General features: G+C 46.2%; 1 protein-coding gene across 1 annotated transcript; it reads right to left on the minus strand.

Annotated features, from left to right (window-relative positions):
- Nucleotides 1-12,570: 12,570 nt before the first annotated feature.
- LOC311313322 (tubulin alpha-1B chain-like) lies at nucleotides 12,571-14,317 on the minus strand (the record flags this gene model as incomplete). The annotated part of the gene is made up of 3 exons (XM_084443444.1): nucleotides 12,571-13,545; nucleotides 13,864-14,012; nucleotides 14,137-14,317. 3 exons carry the CDS (start codon nucleotides 14,315-14,317, stop codon nucleotides 12,571-12,573), a joined length of 1,305 nt encoding a protein of 434 aa, XP_084299570.1.
- Nucleotides 14,318-15,249: the final 932 nt, after the last annotated feature.

The following is a 15,249-nucleotide window of genomic DNA, read 5'->3' on the forward strand; positions in this document are numbered from 1 at the left end:
AGAGAATAATCTTTCTGTTGTTTATTCATCATAGCATGTATCAAAAACATACAGTATCAACCATGCTTTAGTCATTGGTTCAATTATAGATTTCAGACATAGCTTAGTTCAACAGTTATGTAACAGGATTAGACAATATAACATACCTGTGAACAGATGAGCAGATGTTGCAACAGGTGGAGTTAGCATGCTAACATGCTAGCTTGCTAAGCTAAGCTAAAGCCAGCGTAAGATAGTTTAAGCCTTCATGAGTTACGAGGTAAAGCGCGCGTAAGTCTCCTTGGTCCGGTGGTACTTTTATACTGTTCAGTGGAGACGCTTAATATAGGCTGTCAGCTGACCATTCTTTAATTATGGTGAGGAGCATTGATGGAACATTACCTAGGTCAAGATTAGATCTGACCTATATCCAATGTCTGGATTGAGCAATGTTCCCTGTTGACAGCTCTTTTGCTGACTGCATGGTCAATTGAGAAACCCCTCTGACCTTTTATGACCCTTAGACTGACCTTTCATCCAATGGTATCTCCTTTGGCCGTAGCTAAATATACACTGGTATGAGAGACTAGCAGTCTAATATAGCTTTTATATGACAGCGAATGAGATCACTGAAATGTGGCATTCCTAGTCAAAAATACTACAGAAACCTACATCACAAGCTCCTGGAATATGTTTGTCTTGACTAAGAACATTTACAGAGCGATTAACATGGGCTAAATACTTAATAGAAGAGATATGACTATCAGTAGAGAATACAAATAGTTACAGAGATGTTGCCTACATGGTAGGCCATTATGTGTTAGCTATCTCTGTAGTGTCTGATATGATATTTAAGTGAATCATATAACAAAGCACAGTAAGCACTTAGCAGAACAGGCTCATAGCGAATGCCGCAAAGCAGAGGTGGGGAGATAGAAAGCAGCGAGTCAAGAGTAAAAAAGGGGTAAGATTGGCTGGATGCAAATATATTTCTACTGTTCAACAGTTCAAAACATTCAAACAGGAGAAGAATTAATCAAACTCAAGGGGAATAAAATATAAAAATAAAATAAATGTAGCTTTAATATGTTTTTTCATTTGTAAAATAATTTTAAATTATCCCGGTGTCATAATACATTTTCATATTAAAAGTATCTCCGTGTCCACTACAGTGGACGTGGTGTAAAATAAAATAAAATAAATAATTATATAATTCTAAATGTTTGTGCGTGGCTGGCCAGCCGCGCAGCTAGTATAGCATTTGTCGGGTTATCACTCCCTCCCTCCCTCCCTCTTTCCCTCCCTCACTCCCTCCCTCCCTTAGTCCCGACAATGTTGGCCTGCATCTCTCTGTTGGCACCACAAGAGGCAGTAGTCCCAGCATACCAAAATCAAGAAGGACACCAAAATTAACCCGCCGATCTCCACTGCACAAGTAGAGTAGTGGTGAGAGCATTGGACTCCCACCCAGGAGACCGGGAGTTCACGACCCGGTGGGAAAGACTTCATGGGACTATACCCCAAACCTCCACATGTTCATCCTTTCACTCCAACCTTTACCCCCTGCCTTATAGGTCAGGGCCGCGTTTCCCAGAGGCATCGTTAAAGGAATGCTGTAGGGCTTGACTTTGTAGCCTTTAATTACATGTAATATGTCTCCTGTTTACAGTAAACATGCACAGATTCAGAAAATTGTGTTATTTGAGCAATAAAGTGCAGAAAACGAAGTTCCTGGTTACGATTGCGCAATATATGAAAAGACTGCAATTCCCAACATGCCTTGCGTGACACTGAGCCATTTCACCTCCACCCAACTCCCGCCCCCGCTCAAGTCCAACCCCCACCCCCCACCCTACATCCATGCCCCCACCAGAACGCGAACAACTGTAAATCAGTTCTAGCGTCAAGAAAAAACACCAACAATGACCAAATCGTGTATAGTGTGTGGATGCAAAGATAACGCCAGACCTGCGGGAGTAAGTTTTCATGGCTTACCTGTACGAGACCCTCAACTCTGCAAGCAGTGGCTATCGGCTATCAACAGCCCTCTTTACCCCCCCAACACACCGACAACAGGTTACAAAAACATTCTGATATGCAGCCAGCACTTTCGCCTGGATGACTTCGAGGGTCATTTGGCGGATACGTTGATGGGAACGGCGCTAACAAGTCGTCGAAAACTGAAGGCGGGCGCAGTTCCGTCCATTTTCCCGGCCCCAGCACCACCGGCATCTACCGTTAGCGTAGCCCCAGCACCAGCTACCGCGAGCGTAGCCCCAGCACCACCGGCATCTACTGTGAGCGTAGCCGTTACCTTCCACGGTCCTAGCAGTGATGTTGCTCACCAACGCAAGAGACAAGTTGTTGAACAACCACTGACGTCTACACCTAGCAAAGTCCCACGAACTCAGGTAAATGTAAATAAATACAACAACATTTTTTTTATAGCTAATGTGGTGACTAGTGTAGGCTAGCTACACTGCTGTTCTGAGTAGGCTAACTTAGCTAGCAGGAAGGCAACACTTCATGGAAATCTGTTCCATTTCACTGGACATAATTGGCTGGGAATAACTAGTGTGAGACGGCAGAATATTATCAAATTCAAGGTGGTAAACCATATATTTTACCTGTTGTATTCATGGAAAAACGGTATACAGTTTGTGAAGGCTGATTCTAGCCATGGGTGCCTGAGCATATAAATAGATATATAGCTTTTTATTTATAGCCTACTGTTTTTTTTACTGTACTAATTACATTCATATATACTACAGGGAGCATCTGGATGTGGAAGAAACCCTGCTGTGTTGCCAGAGGAGGAAATGGATTCTAGCTTCACCAGTATGGAGTCTTTGGATGTCCGCCAGGATACCACACAGGAGTCTAGCTTTAGACCAGACTTTACTTCAGGCAGTAGCCCTCCCTCAACCAGTGATTCTGGTGGTGATTCTGGTGAGGAAACAAGAGAAATGCACTGGCAAGAGCCAAAAGTTATAGTCTCAGAGTCGAAAGTGCTTGAATTGATGAAGTTTTGCCGAACATGCCTCAAAGTCATTGAGAAAAAAGAAGTCTCCTACATGGGTTCTCAAATGAGGGTGAAATGGGAGTGTGAGACAGGCCACACTGGAACATGGACTTCCTGCATCTCAGAACGTGGAATGCCGCAGTCCAACCTCCTCATTGCAGCTGCTCTGTTGTTCACTGGTAACACATACACCAAGTTGGAGGAATGGGCAAAGCTGATCAATCTTCATATATTTGGCAGTAGCACCTTCTATGCCATGCAGAACAGCTACCTGCATCCTGTCATTCAAGCTGAATATGACCGGCAGCGAGAAGCCCTCTTGGCCAAGATGTTTCTGGAACAGGAAGACGGCCTGTCGCCACAGCTGTGTTCCGATGGTCGCTCGGACAGCCCAGGGTTTAATGCCAAATACACAACCTATACTTTCATGGCTGACCCTAGCAAGGAAATTGTCCATTCTGAGTTAGTCCAGGTAAATAAAAGAGAAATTCATCCATCTATCCATCCATCTTTATTTATATTGATTATTTTGTAATTGTACACATTGTATGTTATTTGTTGTGTCCTTAGGTGACAGAGACAACCAGCTCAGTGGCCATGGAAAGTCTTGGCTTCAGACGTGGAATTAACACCCTACTTGACACTGGCTTAAATGTGGAGGTGTTGGCAACTGATCGTTCCACAAGCATAAAAAAAATCATGCGTGAGGAATATCCATCAATCCAGCATGAGTTTGATATTTGGCATACCTCCAAAAGTGAGTATTGTACAACATCAAAGATTAGTTGACATAATTTTGGGAGTAGAGGGCCTATGAGGTGGTTAATTGACATAAAATGCTGGTGACTGGGCTCTGACATTTGAAATGAGGGATGGGGGTTCTGGAGTGGTGGATATGGAGTCATGGGGGATGGAGTCAGGACTGTATCATTGTCTTTCAAATTGACAGTACAACGCAGGTCATGGGTCTGGCACAAGTCTAGTGGGGAAAGGGGCTTTCTGTTTGTAATGTGCAGTGTATTGTAGGTGGAAGTCCACATGCTCTTATATCCTTTGCATTGTCTTGTATTTACACAGGTATCCAAAAGAAGTTGATCACCAAGGCCAAAAAGAGAGGACGTGCAGCTTTAAAGCCATGGATTCGGTCTGTAAGGAACCATCTCTGGTTCTCTTGCGCCAAGGCAGGAGGAGATGTTGGGGTATGTTATGGCCTTGTATGTCTTATGGCCTTGTATGTCTCTGTCTCTGTGCTGGTCTGTCGGTTTTGTTCTTGTCTGTTTCCCCCAGGTCTTCCGATGTGTGTGTGTGTGTGGTTCACAATAGCTTCCCCAACACTGTCTATTTCATAATGTCTTGGAATGCATGTGCCATATTTTAAATTATTATTCTTTTTAGAAACTGAAGTCGACCTGGAACACGATTCTACACCACACAGTGGATGAGCATACATGGACCGAAGGAGGGACAGAGCACCACTGTCTTCACCCACCTATCACCACTGAAGACCGGGAGAAGAAAAAGTGGCTTTGCAAAGAATCTGAGGAATACCACGAACTGGCTGCTGTGGTCAACGATAAAAACCTCCAGAAGGATCTTGATCACATGGGGAGTTTCAAACATACAGGTCAGTGGTATTGTCTTGCCTTGGCTAAAAGAAGTGCCAGTCGCTGCTGCTTACCACATCTTGGTGAAGTAGGCTCGGCTTTCAGTTCTATAAAGATTACACATCTATGATGAATTGAACAATGCAAATTTCCACTTGTTCACAATAAAGCTAATATAATTCATCTCTCCAAAACAATTAGGTCCCCTGGAGGTATTCCATGGTGCTCTCCTCAAATATGCACCAAAAAGACAACATTTCTCCAACATGAGCATGAAACAGAGGACGCACTTAGCCATCATGGAGCACAATGAGAACTTGACTCGTAAACAGAAGGTGGACTGTAATGGTGAGCAGTACGCCTATACATTTATATTGTGTGTGCAAACATGTTAGAGAGAAATGCCCGTATTAGTGAACAGCACACCCTATGATGGTTCATATAATCCTCTGTCTTAGGCAAACCTGTCATCGATCAAGTGTGGAGCAAGCGTTCTAAGGAATGGGTCACAAAGAAGAGGTATGAGCCACACACCACCAACTTCCGGACAACATTGATGGAGCTGGTGTGGAAGCGAAGGCAAGATGAAAGTGTCATCTTCAAGGATGAATCTTCCCGTCTCCCAAGACCAGACCTGCCAGCCAACATTGCCGCAGCCCCAAAGCCAACCAAAGAAGATGCAGCACAAACATATAAGACTAGATTTTAAAAATGATACCCAATACCACTACCTTGCAAATACACTTTGTTTCTCCTTTCCAAAATCCACAAGAGTATGAAACCATCTGTAAAACTAAAAGCCTGGTTTTGTTGTAATCATATGCCTTTGAAAGTAAATAAGATTTTTGAATATTGCACTCCTGCATTGTGTACATATGTGAAATAGTATTTTTTGTGATATAGCCTATAATGAATACATCTGTGTGATATAGCCTATATAGATGGTGTAACAGCGATCACTTCACAGTGTTAGGTCGGGGCACTATTTGGTGGTCTTCAGGTGAGTAAGTGTAGAAGAAGAGTCCAGGTGCCAATGTTTAGAATGTTTATTGCAAAAAAGGGAGTACGTATGGTTAGGTAACAATAGAACACAAGAGTAATGTTACATACTGAGTCGCAATAAATAACAGAAAATGCAAACGGACATAACCAGCTATTCAGATAACATGCAAACCTCAGATCTGAATGCTAGCTGTTATGCTCACTGCTGCAGGGAGTACAGCGCGCACAGGGGGACTTTTCTAACTGTAGCCTAACATTACACATCAGGTAGGCCTACTGATACATTCCTTCCAAAGCCTCATTGACCTCGATAAAGCCATGGTATTGTCCATCCGCAGAAGGATATAGCTGGCGAATACTGTCCACCACACAAGCAGGAAGAACAGCACGTCGGTGTCTTCCGAGCCGTTCTCCCCGTAAAACCCATTCCAGGACAATTCTGTAGCCAGCCAAGCGGTACTGTCTAGATACAAAGAAAATACATTAAAATTGCTGTCTAGCTTACGAACATTAGCCAAAGCACCATTGCATGCCAAACAAAGCTAACATTACAGCCTACATTATAAAATGACTTCATTATTGACGAGATTGCAGTTAGACAACTATTTGCCTCAGCTTGGGCTCCTGGAACTCAGATCAGCCAAATAGGCAGATATGAAATGCAGATAGCTAACGTTAGCCAGGTTAGACAATTCAAAGCAGAGATCTACGTATAACGTTAGGTTGACTTACATATTTGTCATTTGCCGTCCGGGACCCTCCGGTCTGTGTCTCCTCTTCCAATTCATCCTATCTAAGCGGAAAAAAGTTTCCAAAACTCCTCGATCCAAATGGGCTGCGTGACTACCATGCTCTGTCAGACAAAGCGCCCCGTCTTCCTCTTCCATCTCCTCTGCCATCTCTGAAAGCAGTAACTGTCCACGGTCCCATTCTTGGCAACAGAGATTCTATCTCTGTCGGCATAGCTGGGCAGTTTTCGCACAGACACCACCAGTTACTGCCAGACCGAGGAATCGCGGCCGCTAATCCAGCCTCATCGCCTGGGTTGACTAGCCTGGCGGCAGCCTCTTGTTCTTCTCTCCGTTGTCGGATTTCGTCTGCTGTAAATTCAGGCTCAAACAAATAGCCCTGAATTTCCTCCGAATCATCAACATCTTCCTCATCTTCTATAAAATCTTCCAAGTTATCGCGTTCCATTCTTATTTTGTTGTTTCACAGATGTTCAGTCAGCTCTGAAATGTGAAACTAGGGGGCGTATGTTTGCTCGCTAGCCCCCTCCGCCGTGCTTGTCATAGCTGTCAATCATAGCTGTCAATCATACCAAGCACCCACCCCCCTGTAGTCTTGCTTGATTTGCTGGCAGAATATGTCGATGCGTTTCGACGCGGTATATCACGGAAGTGCTGACTCTGAAACGTGATTTTCTTTAGATGCCGCTAGTCCGGTCTATAGGACTCGCCATCACCTATATTTTTGTATGGGGCTCTAGTTTTTCAGCCTGATGTTGTTCTAGGGTGCATTTTGCCTTTAAGGCATCGTAGCGCTACGTGCTTCTTAAGAACATCGTTAGGTCCACCTCTAGGTGGCGATTCGTTTCCCAGAACCTTCTTAAGCCAAGGTATACCTTGGCTACGAAGGCTCTGGGAAACAGCTCCACCCAAGGTACATCGTAAATCGCCCTTACGATGTACCTTCCGAAGATACATCGTTAGCCCTCCTTGGAGCCGAAGCGCTGTTTCCCAGAGCCTTCTTAGCCAAGGTATACCACAGCCAAGGGATACTTTACGTAGGGCAGTCGGACCCCATCGTAAGCTGTCCCTTGGCGATGCGCTCCGTTCATCCCGTTATAGTTTTAGCTCGATTAGAGCAAAATTACACTTTTAAAAAGGAGAGTTGCAATACAGCAATACAAATCTATCCTACCTGCGCGATTCACATCATTAGTGTACACAAAATACAATTAACTTGAATGATGAAAATAATGTCATGGAGCCTACAGAACACATCATGGGAATGTTGTTTTTAAAACTTTTATTGAGCCAAGCAAAATATACGGACTATCCATAGCCTAATATAATCCACTTTGTGAACAACAACAACATTTTCTTATGTAAAGGGATAATTTGATGACATGACTTTTCTGGCTGTCTTTATATATTGTCAGACAGATATCCTGGCGAATTGATTAATCCAATGAGGCCATCTAGATGAATAGTCAAATATCCTCACACACGCTCCAGAATATTGTAGAAAGCCTTCCCAGAACAGTGGAGGCTGTTATAGCTGCACAGGGGGGACCAACTCCATATGATGCCTATTCATTTAGAATGGGATGTCATGAAAGTTGTAATGTGTAGGTGGCCCAATACTGTTGCCCTTGTAGTGTCGTGTACTTTGCTAACAGATTCACAGTATTTAGTGATCTTACAAATGCTGTTTGTTATATTGTGTGCCTTCTTCAAAACCTCTACTGTTGTAATGTGGCAAGAAACAACAAATATACAGGATAAAGGGAACTTGTTTAATATTGGTTGGGAAAAAACATGGGCAGGTTTGTTCTTCAGACTTTTGTCCTGTAACAGGCTGTCTTTTTCCGGGGTGGGGTTGTTAGACCCATGCCCAACCCCCAACCTGGAGGGCCAGTTGTTGCTTTTCGTCTGGCCTCTACCCTGAACCTGCCCGGCATGGTTGAACCTGCTGGGGGGTGACCCCCCAACAATATAGCCTTCATGGTCATGGAGGCACACAAGCCTTCCCATCACGACAAGGTAGCAACACCTAGGAAGGATGAGTGGTGTGGTGAGTGTATGTAGTGTGTGTGCGCAGTGTACTGTAGTGGATGGGCAGTGTGTGGTAAGTGTATGTAGTGTGTGTGGTGAGTGTGTGCAGTGTGTCTCAGGCATCTGCATCATCTGCAAGGGAGGAAAATTCAATTAGCGACATTGAATGGAATGCATGCAGTGTGGGAATAGACAGAGTATACAAAATACACACTTAGCCTACCTGGAGTTGGCAGAATGATGGGCACTGATATGGAGGGCCACACAAACTGTGCCTCCGCTAGGGCCTGCTGCCTGTTCTGCAGGTCTAGCCTCTCACGCTGCACACCCAGCCTCTGCCTCCCCACCTCCAGGAGCTCCTCGCTGCAGTCGCACCTCGCATCCGTTGTGTTCAGCTGCCTCTCACGGGGGGCGGGGGGGGGGACGTCATGGGGTGCGTGGGGGGTGGGGGGAGAGCGTGTCGACGGGGTGGAGCAGTCTGACTGCGCTGGGGTCTCCTCTCCAGAGGACTGGGAGGCTTGGGGTGCTTCAGCTGAGGACTGGGAGGCTTGGGGTGATTCAGCTGAGGACTGGGAGGCTTGGGGTGATTCAGCTGAGGACTGGGAGGCTTGGGGTGATTCAGCTGAGGACTGGGAGGCTTGGGGTGATTCAGCTGAGGGCTGGGAGGCTTGGGGTGATTCAGCTGAGGGCTGGATGTTGGAGGGGCCCTCTCCAGACTCCAAATCAAGGCCACCAGTGATGCCTTGGAAGGCTGTGAGGCCGATGATCGATAGGGCCTTCTCCTCCTCCGGGGTGAGGGGAGGCACGGTGCTCTGCCTCTCGGCGCACTGCCGCCCCCCGGCTTTTGGCCTGACTGGGGAAGTCCTGCCATTTCTTGCTGACGACTGTCCACTCCCTGGGTGGCCCAGGAGTCTTCTTCAATGGGCTATATGCACAACTCTAGTAGGCTACTTCCTGAAATTAGACATGCTTCTTTATTTCCTGTCTTACACTATTGGATGAAATGATTATTCAGGAATTCCTGAATAATCATTTCATCCAAAGTGTAGGACAGGAAATAGAGAAGCATGTCTAATTTCAGGAAGTAGCCTACTGGAGTTGTGCATAGGCCCTACTGGTAGCCGCCAAACAGGACGGCCTTCGGTTGCTCCACCTCGTCCAGCATGATCACTAGTTATTCTTTGGTGAACGCTATCACACGCTTCCTCTTCATATCTGCCATGTCGCTCAATATGTGCAGTTACCCTTGTTTTTTTTATAGGCCACATGCGTCCACACCGGTGCCTGATAGATTCAATTAGTCATCGTATCCGCGCGAATTCTAACGTGGGAATGCTACTGCCACAGGGGCAATTTATATGGGCATTATACCTTTGTTTGTATGATAACTAAATCAGTGGTCATTTTGCTATCATCATTGCCTATCATCATAAAAGTATTTTTTCCTGGCCTTTCAAGACATCCTCGACGGGGCTTATATGTCCCGAGCCGATCCATGCTCTTTCTTGGATATTTTATTTGATGTAATTGTAGAGATGTGGTTTATATGAATATACTTAGTGTTATGTGTTTTTCCTGTTGTTGATTGGACATGTGTTTTTATGTGCTCCGCCCACGTTAACATGAGTGACAGTCAGCCAACCAGTGAAGTGACTGCCAGAGAAACGCCTGTGTACGTGCAGCAGAGAGAAAAGAGATAAGAAAGCGAGAGGACAACGGTGGTGTGGCGGGAAGAGAAAATGATGCTGGTCGTTCAGGACGGACTGCGACTGACGACGGTTCCGTGGATCTTGACAAAAAGATCTGCGAGTAGTGGACAGTGAATGAATAAAAGTGCTAAGTTAGGCTCCAGTGGCCTTCGAGAAGAGGACGTTTAAAACCGAGACCGTCGATGTGTAAAGTGAATTAGCTAGCGTGCGCACAGCACTAGGTTAGCCAGTTGCAGTGTTGTGAGCTAGCTTTTTGTGTTGTGACTAGTTTGCGTCGTGTCGGCACACTTTCTGGAGAGGGACGTCCTCAAGGATCCCTGCTACAGCTCTGCATCCCCTCACTACGGCTTGGCTCCGGCTGGGCAACCCCCGGATCAACATCGCAACCTGTCTTCTGGGACGCAGGTGAATTCTGTCCGTTAGCCCACTAGTGGGCACTTCTCCTCTGACTAGCCAGGCAGTGCACATTCTAGACGGAGACCGTTCTTGTGAACGCGGGACCATTCAGCAACGTTCGCATTGGAACTGAACTGTTCGGATCGTTTAGAATTCCAGTGACTTTTTCTGTATGCGTTTGTGTGCATCGCGGGACCATTCAGCAACGTTCGCATTGGAACTGAACTGTTCGGATTGTTTAGAATTCCAGTGACTTTTTCTGTATGCGTTTGTGTGCATCGCGGGACTATTCAGCCGTGTTCGTACGGAAAGTGTGGGTTATTACTGAATTTCACTGAAGTGCTGTGTGTATGGGTATCTCTCTCATTGACTGTTGATGTCATTTTGAGTTCATGTCAGTGTTCTTTTGTATGGACCGGTCCTGATAGGGTTAAGAGGGTCATTTTCATAAACTTTAACATTAGTATTTTTTTGGTATTCTTGGTATTCTAATAAATAGTATTAATTTTATTACAAGCCAGTAGCGGGGGAATTCTTTCTTTCTTTTTTATATGAGAGTGGGCATTAGAGGCCCGGGCCACTAAGTAATTGGTCTATAAGGCTCACTGGGTGTGGGGGTGTACTCTTATTATAGCCTGGTGGTTCAGTGTGGAAAGGAACAGTTGGGTCAGACTTAGGGTCAGCTTATGCTGCTCACACACCTCAGGTTAGACTGAGTTTAGCAGAAATTGTAGGGCTCAGCACAAATCATCCACACCCGAAGCGCAGTAGTGAAGAGACATTAAAGGCTGGGGATACAGAGACCTGGATCCTGCGCTCTCCAGTCACCCGGTGAGTCCTGCAGTCACACCCCACTACGCGGGCAAGGCCTGTCCGCTACATAATGTAATTTGATGTATGAATTGTGACTATCACGAGGTCTCGCTTTGACTCTTAAATACATTAGCAGATGAGCTTTCGGAGGCATAGCTTCCTTTTTGGTAATATGAAGTGCCCGTTATAGTAGTTGTTATAGTTGTTTTTTTTCCCTTTACTCATTCTACTCTCCACCCCTCCAGATTCCGGTTTTGTTTGCTGCTCTTTTCCTGGACTGACACACGGCTTCCCCGACCCATTCTCACCGGACCTCGACCACGGCTTGGATTACGTTTTCTGGACTTTGTTTGTTGATCGATTGACCCCTGCCTGAACTTGACTACCCTTTTGCCTTGCCCTCTGTACTGCCGCTTTTATATTAAACCGCCCTCTGGGCTTGGAACTGTCCGTCTGTGTCCGTTGTCCTGCGTTTGGGTCAGCTAGCCAACCAGCCCCCTTACAGAAATGTTCTTAGCCGGTAGACATACTCCAGGAGCTTGCTCGATCGCCTTGAGGGGTCAGGGAAGAATTTGTTACAGCTCACTTATCTGGCCCCGGGTGATACCGTTTTTTTGCTTCCCTCTGGAATATGTAGGGGTCATATGCCCACCTCCCCTGTTCACTGTAAAGCGCAGCGTGTTGCCTCTGGTTATGAAATGCGGTATAGAAATAAAGCTTTGATTGATTGACTAAGGTCTATTGGACGTGTTCAAGCATTCCGAGTGGCAATGGTGATTAAAGTAGGTATACTCTGACTAAAGTGGGTATACTGTAGCAGAAATCTTAGTTTAAATTAGTGATGTTTAAAAAAGTGGATATACTTTGGGTCCATGGATAAAGGTGTACTCCATATACCCTCCACTGCACCACTGATGAGAGGTACACATCAATGATTTAATGGGGGTGGTTTCATTGTTCATTTGCACTGTCATTTTATTTGCACTGTCCCATCTTGTCCTTGCACCCTGTCTAATGTTGTGTACCCATCAGTGTTATGCACCAGGTGACCAGAACAAATCCTACTTCCAAGTATGTGTAAAAACTACCTGGTAATAATCTGATTCATTCATAGACGGTGGTCTAAAATTAACGATTCACACACAATGAAGCTATATGCATTTTATTTTCACTACACCACAGAACAGGTAACAGTGGTCAATGTGGAAGCAGGGAATGTATCCGTCTTCCTGAATTCATCTGGAATGTTAGATGGCATTGACCCTTCAGTACTCCTCTTCCTCCTCTTCCTTTCCCACGCTGTCTGTGCCCACCTCTTCGTAATCCTTCTCCAGGGCGGCCATGTCTTCTCTGGCCTCAGAGAACTCTCCCTCCTCCATGCCCTCTCCAACGTACCAGTGCACAAAGGCCCTCTTGGCGTACATCAGGTCAAACTTGTGGTCCAGCCTGGCCCAGGCCTCAGCGATGGCGGTGGTGTTGCTCAGCATGCACACAGCCCTCTGGACCTTGGCCAGGTCTCCTCCAGGGACCACTGTGGGGGGCTGGTAGTTGATGCCCACCTTGAAGCCAGTGGGACACCAGTCCACAAACTGGATGGAGCGTTTGGTCTTGATGGTGGCGATGGCGGCGTTGACGTCTTTGGGCACCACATCACCGCGGTAGAGCAGGCAGCAGGCCATGTACTTGCCACGCCTGGGGTCGCACTTCACCATCTGGTTGGCTGGCTCGAAGCAGGCGTTGGTGATCTCCGGGACAGAGAGCTGCTCGTGGTAGGCCTTCTCTGCAGAGATGATGGGCGCGTAGGTGACCAGGGGGAAGTGGATACGGGGGTAGGGCACCAAGTTAGTCTGGAACTCAGTCAGGTCCACGTTGAGGGCTCCGTCGAAGCGCAGGGACGCAGTGATGGAGGAGACGATCTGGGCGATGAGGCGGTTGAGGTTGGTGTAGGTCGGATGTTCCACTTCCAGGTTACGCTGGGAGATGTCGAAGATGGCCTCATTGTCCACCATGAAGGAGCAGTCCGAGTGCTCCAGGGTGGTGTGGGTGGTCAGGATGGAGTTATAGGGCTCCACCACGGCTGTGGACATCTGTGGAGCCGGGTAGATGGAGAACTCCAGCTTGGACTTCTTTCCGTAGTCAACAGACAGACGCTCCATCAGCAGGGAAGTAAAGCCGGAGCCGGTCCCTCCTCCAAAGCTGTGGAAGATGAGGAAGCCCTGCAGTCCAGTACATTGATCCGACTGGGGAACAAGACAATGATCATTAGTCTATTTAATTATTATTAGTCTATTAAATGAACAACAAAAGGTGCAAGTCAAGACTTCAATGTAGACTAATCAATACTACAACCACAGAGCTTTTAGAAAGGTGCCAAAAAAAATATAACACTCGCCCCCCCCCCCCCCCCCCCCCCCCAAAAAAAAAACCTACCCCAAACATCACCCCTCAAAATATATGTTTGGTTGTTTGGTTCTCAGGGGGGGAAGGAAGGTAACATTTTACAGTAGTAGTGAATTAAAATGGGGCCTGACAGCAGTTGGGCACGATCTTAAACGCACCATTTTACGCAGCCTTTCCAACACAGAGTCCACGATCTCCTTGCCGATGGTGTAGTGCCCACGAGCGTAGTTGTTGGCAGCGTCCTCCTTGCCACTGATGAGCTGCTCAGGGTGGTACAGCTGACGGTAGGACCCATTTCTTACCTCATCTAAAAATATCAAATACAAGTTAACCCAAGGACATGTTTGCAGAATTGAGTATTGTGTGATGAGGAAATGAGAACATTACTGTAACAGTCCAGAGGAAACCTGCAGACAAATTGCTTTTCTTACCCACAACCGAAGGCTCCAGATCAATGAAGATGGCCCTGGGAACATACTTCCCAGTACCAGTCTCATTGAAGAAGGTACCAAAGCTTGAGTCATTGGGAGAAATGCCACTGGATGCAGAGACTGTCCCATCAGGCAGGATGCCATGCTCCAGACAGTAGAGCTCCCAGCATGAGTTGCCCATCTGGACACCTGCTTGACCGATGTGTACTGAGATGCATTCCCTCTACCAAGGAAGACATGGTCGTTTTAGTTTGACAAGGATAGAGATACTCCTATCGGAGAAACACCTACAAGTGGTTGTGTGTAACTAATACAAGACTTGCAGCATTACAAATTAATTAAAACCCCATTTAATTCTTTAAAGAAGGCAGTACTCCTGATAAATCAGTGAGACACAAAAAGCTCACACTTCCCAAACTATAATGAAGTATAATAATGAACTTACCACCATTTTGCTACAGAAATGTTACCCTTACAAACTGACTCTCAATAGCCATAGACTGTAAAAAGATTTAACCGTTGGCCCCAAACAGCTTAATCAATCCATGAAGCACATGCCACAATCCGGCTCACCTTTAAACACTAATAACCAGTTTGATTGTTTTCACCTGCTTTTCTGGCCACAGCAATCAGGTGTGATGGGTGTGGTTTCCAATGACAGGCTTGTTTGTGAGGATCAGAACTGAGCAGTCGGTTATCAGCACAGATCCCTTCCCATATCCCATTGCATTGTCAGACAATTGTGTCCAACTTGCGCCGACCGTTGGCTGTGTGAATTCTAAATTCATGTCTATCAGCTGTGGCTGATTTCTTCCTCTCTGTGCCAGGAGCTGCTGCCAGGGCCCAGGCTGTGCCACTGCATACACGGCAAACTGGAACTCACCTGCTGCTGTACCATCTAATGACCACAAGGTGTCGCCATTCACTGCAGAATGAGGGGGTTCCCATGATTGAGTCTGTCCCCCCTTTAGGACAAATCAAATCAAACTTGCATTTCATACACAGAGGGGGGGGGGGGCATAGGTCTCACCCCTACATACTCCAAGGAAGCATAAAAACAGTTTCACGCGGGGGCCAGAAAGGTGAGCTGTAAAAAAGTATTCCCTGAACTCT

This window comes from Borostomias antarcticus (assembly GCF_949987555.1).
Source record: "Borostomias antarcticus genome assembly, chromosome: 9".
Lineage (NCBI taxonomy): Eukaryota > Metazoa > Chordata > Actinopteri > Stomiiformes > Stomiidae > Borostomias > Borostomias antarcticus.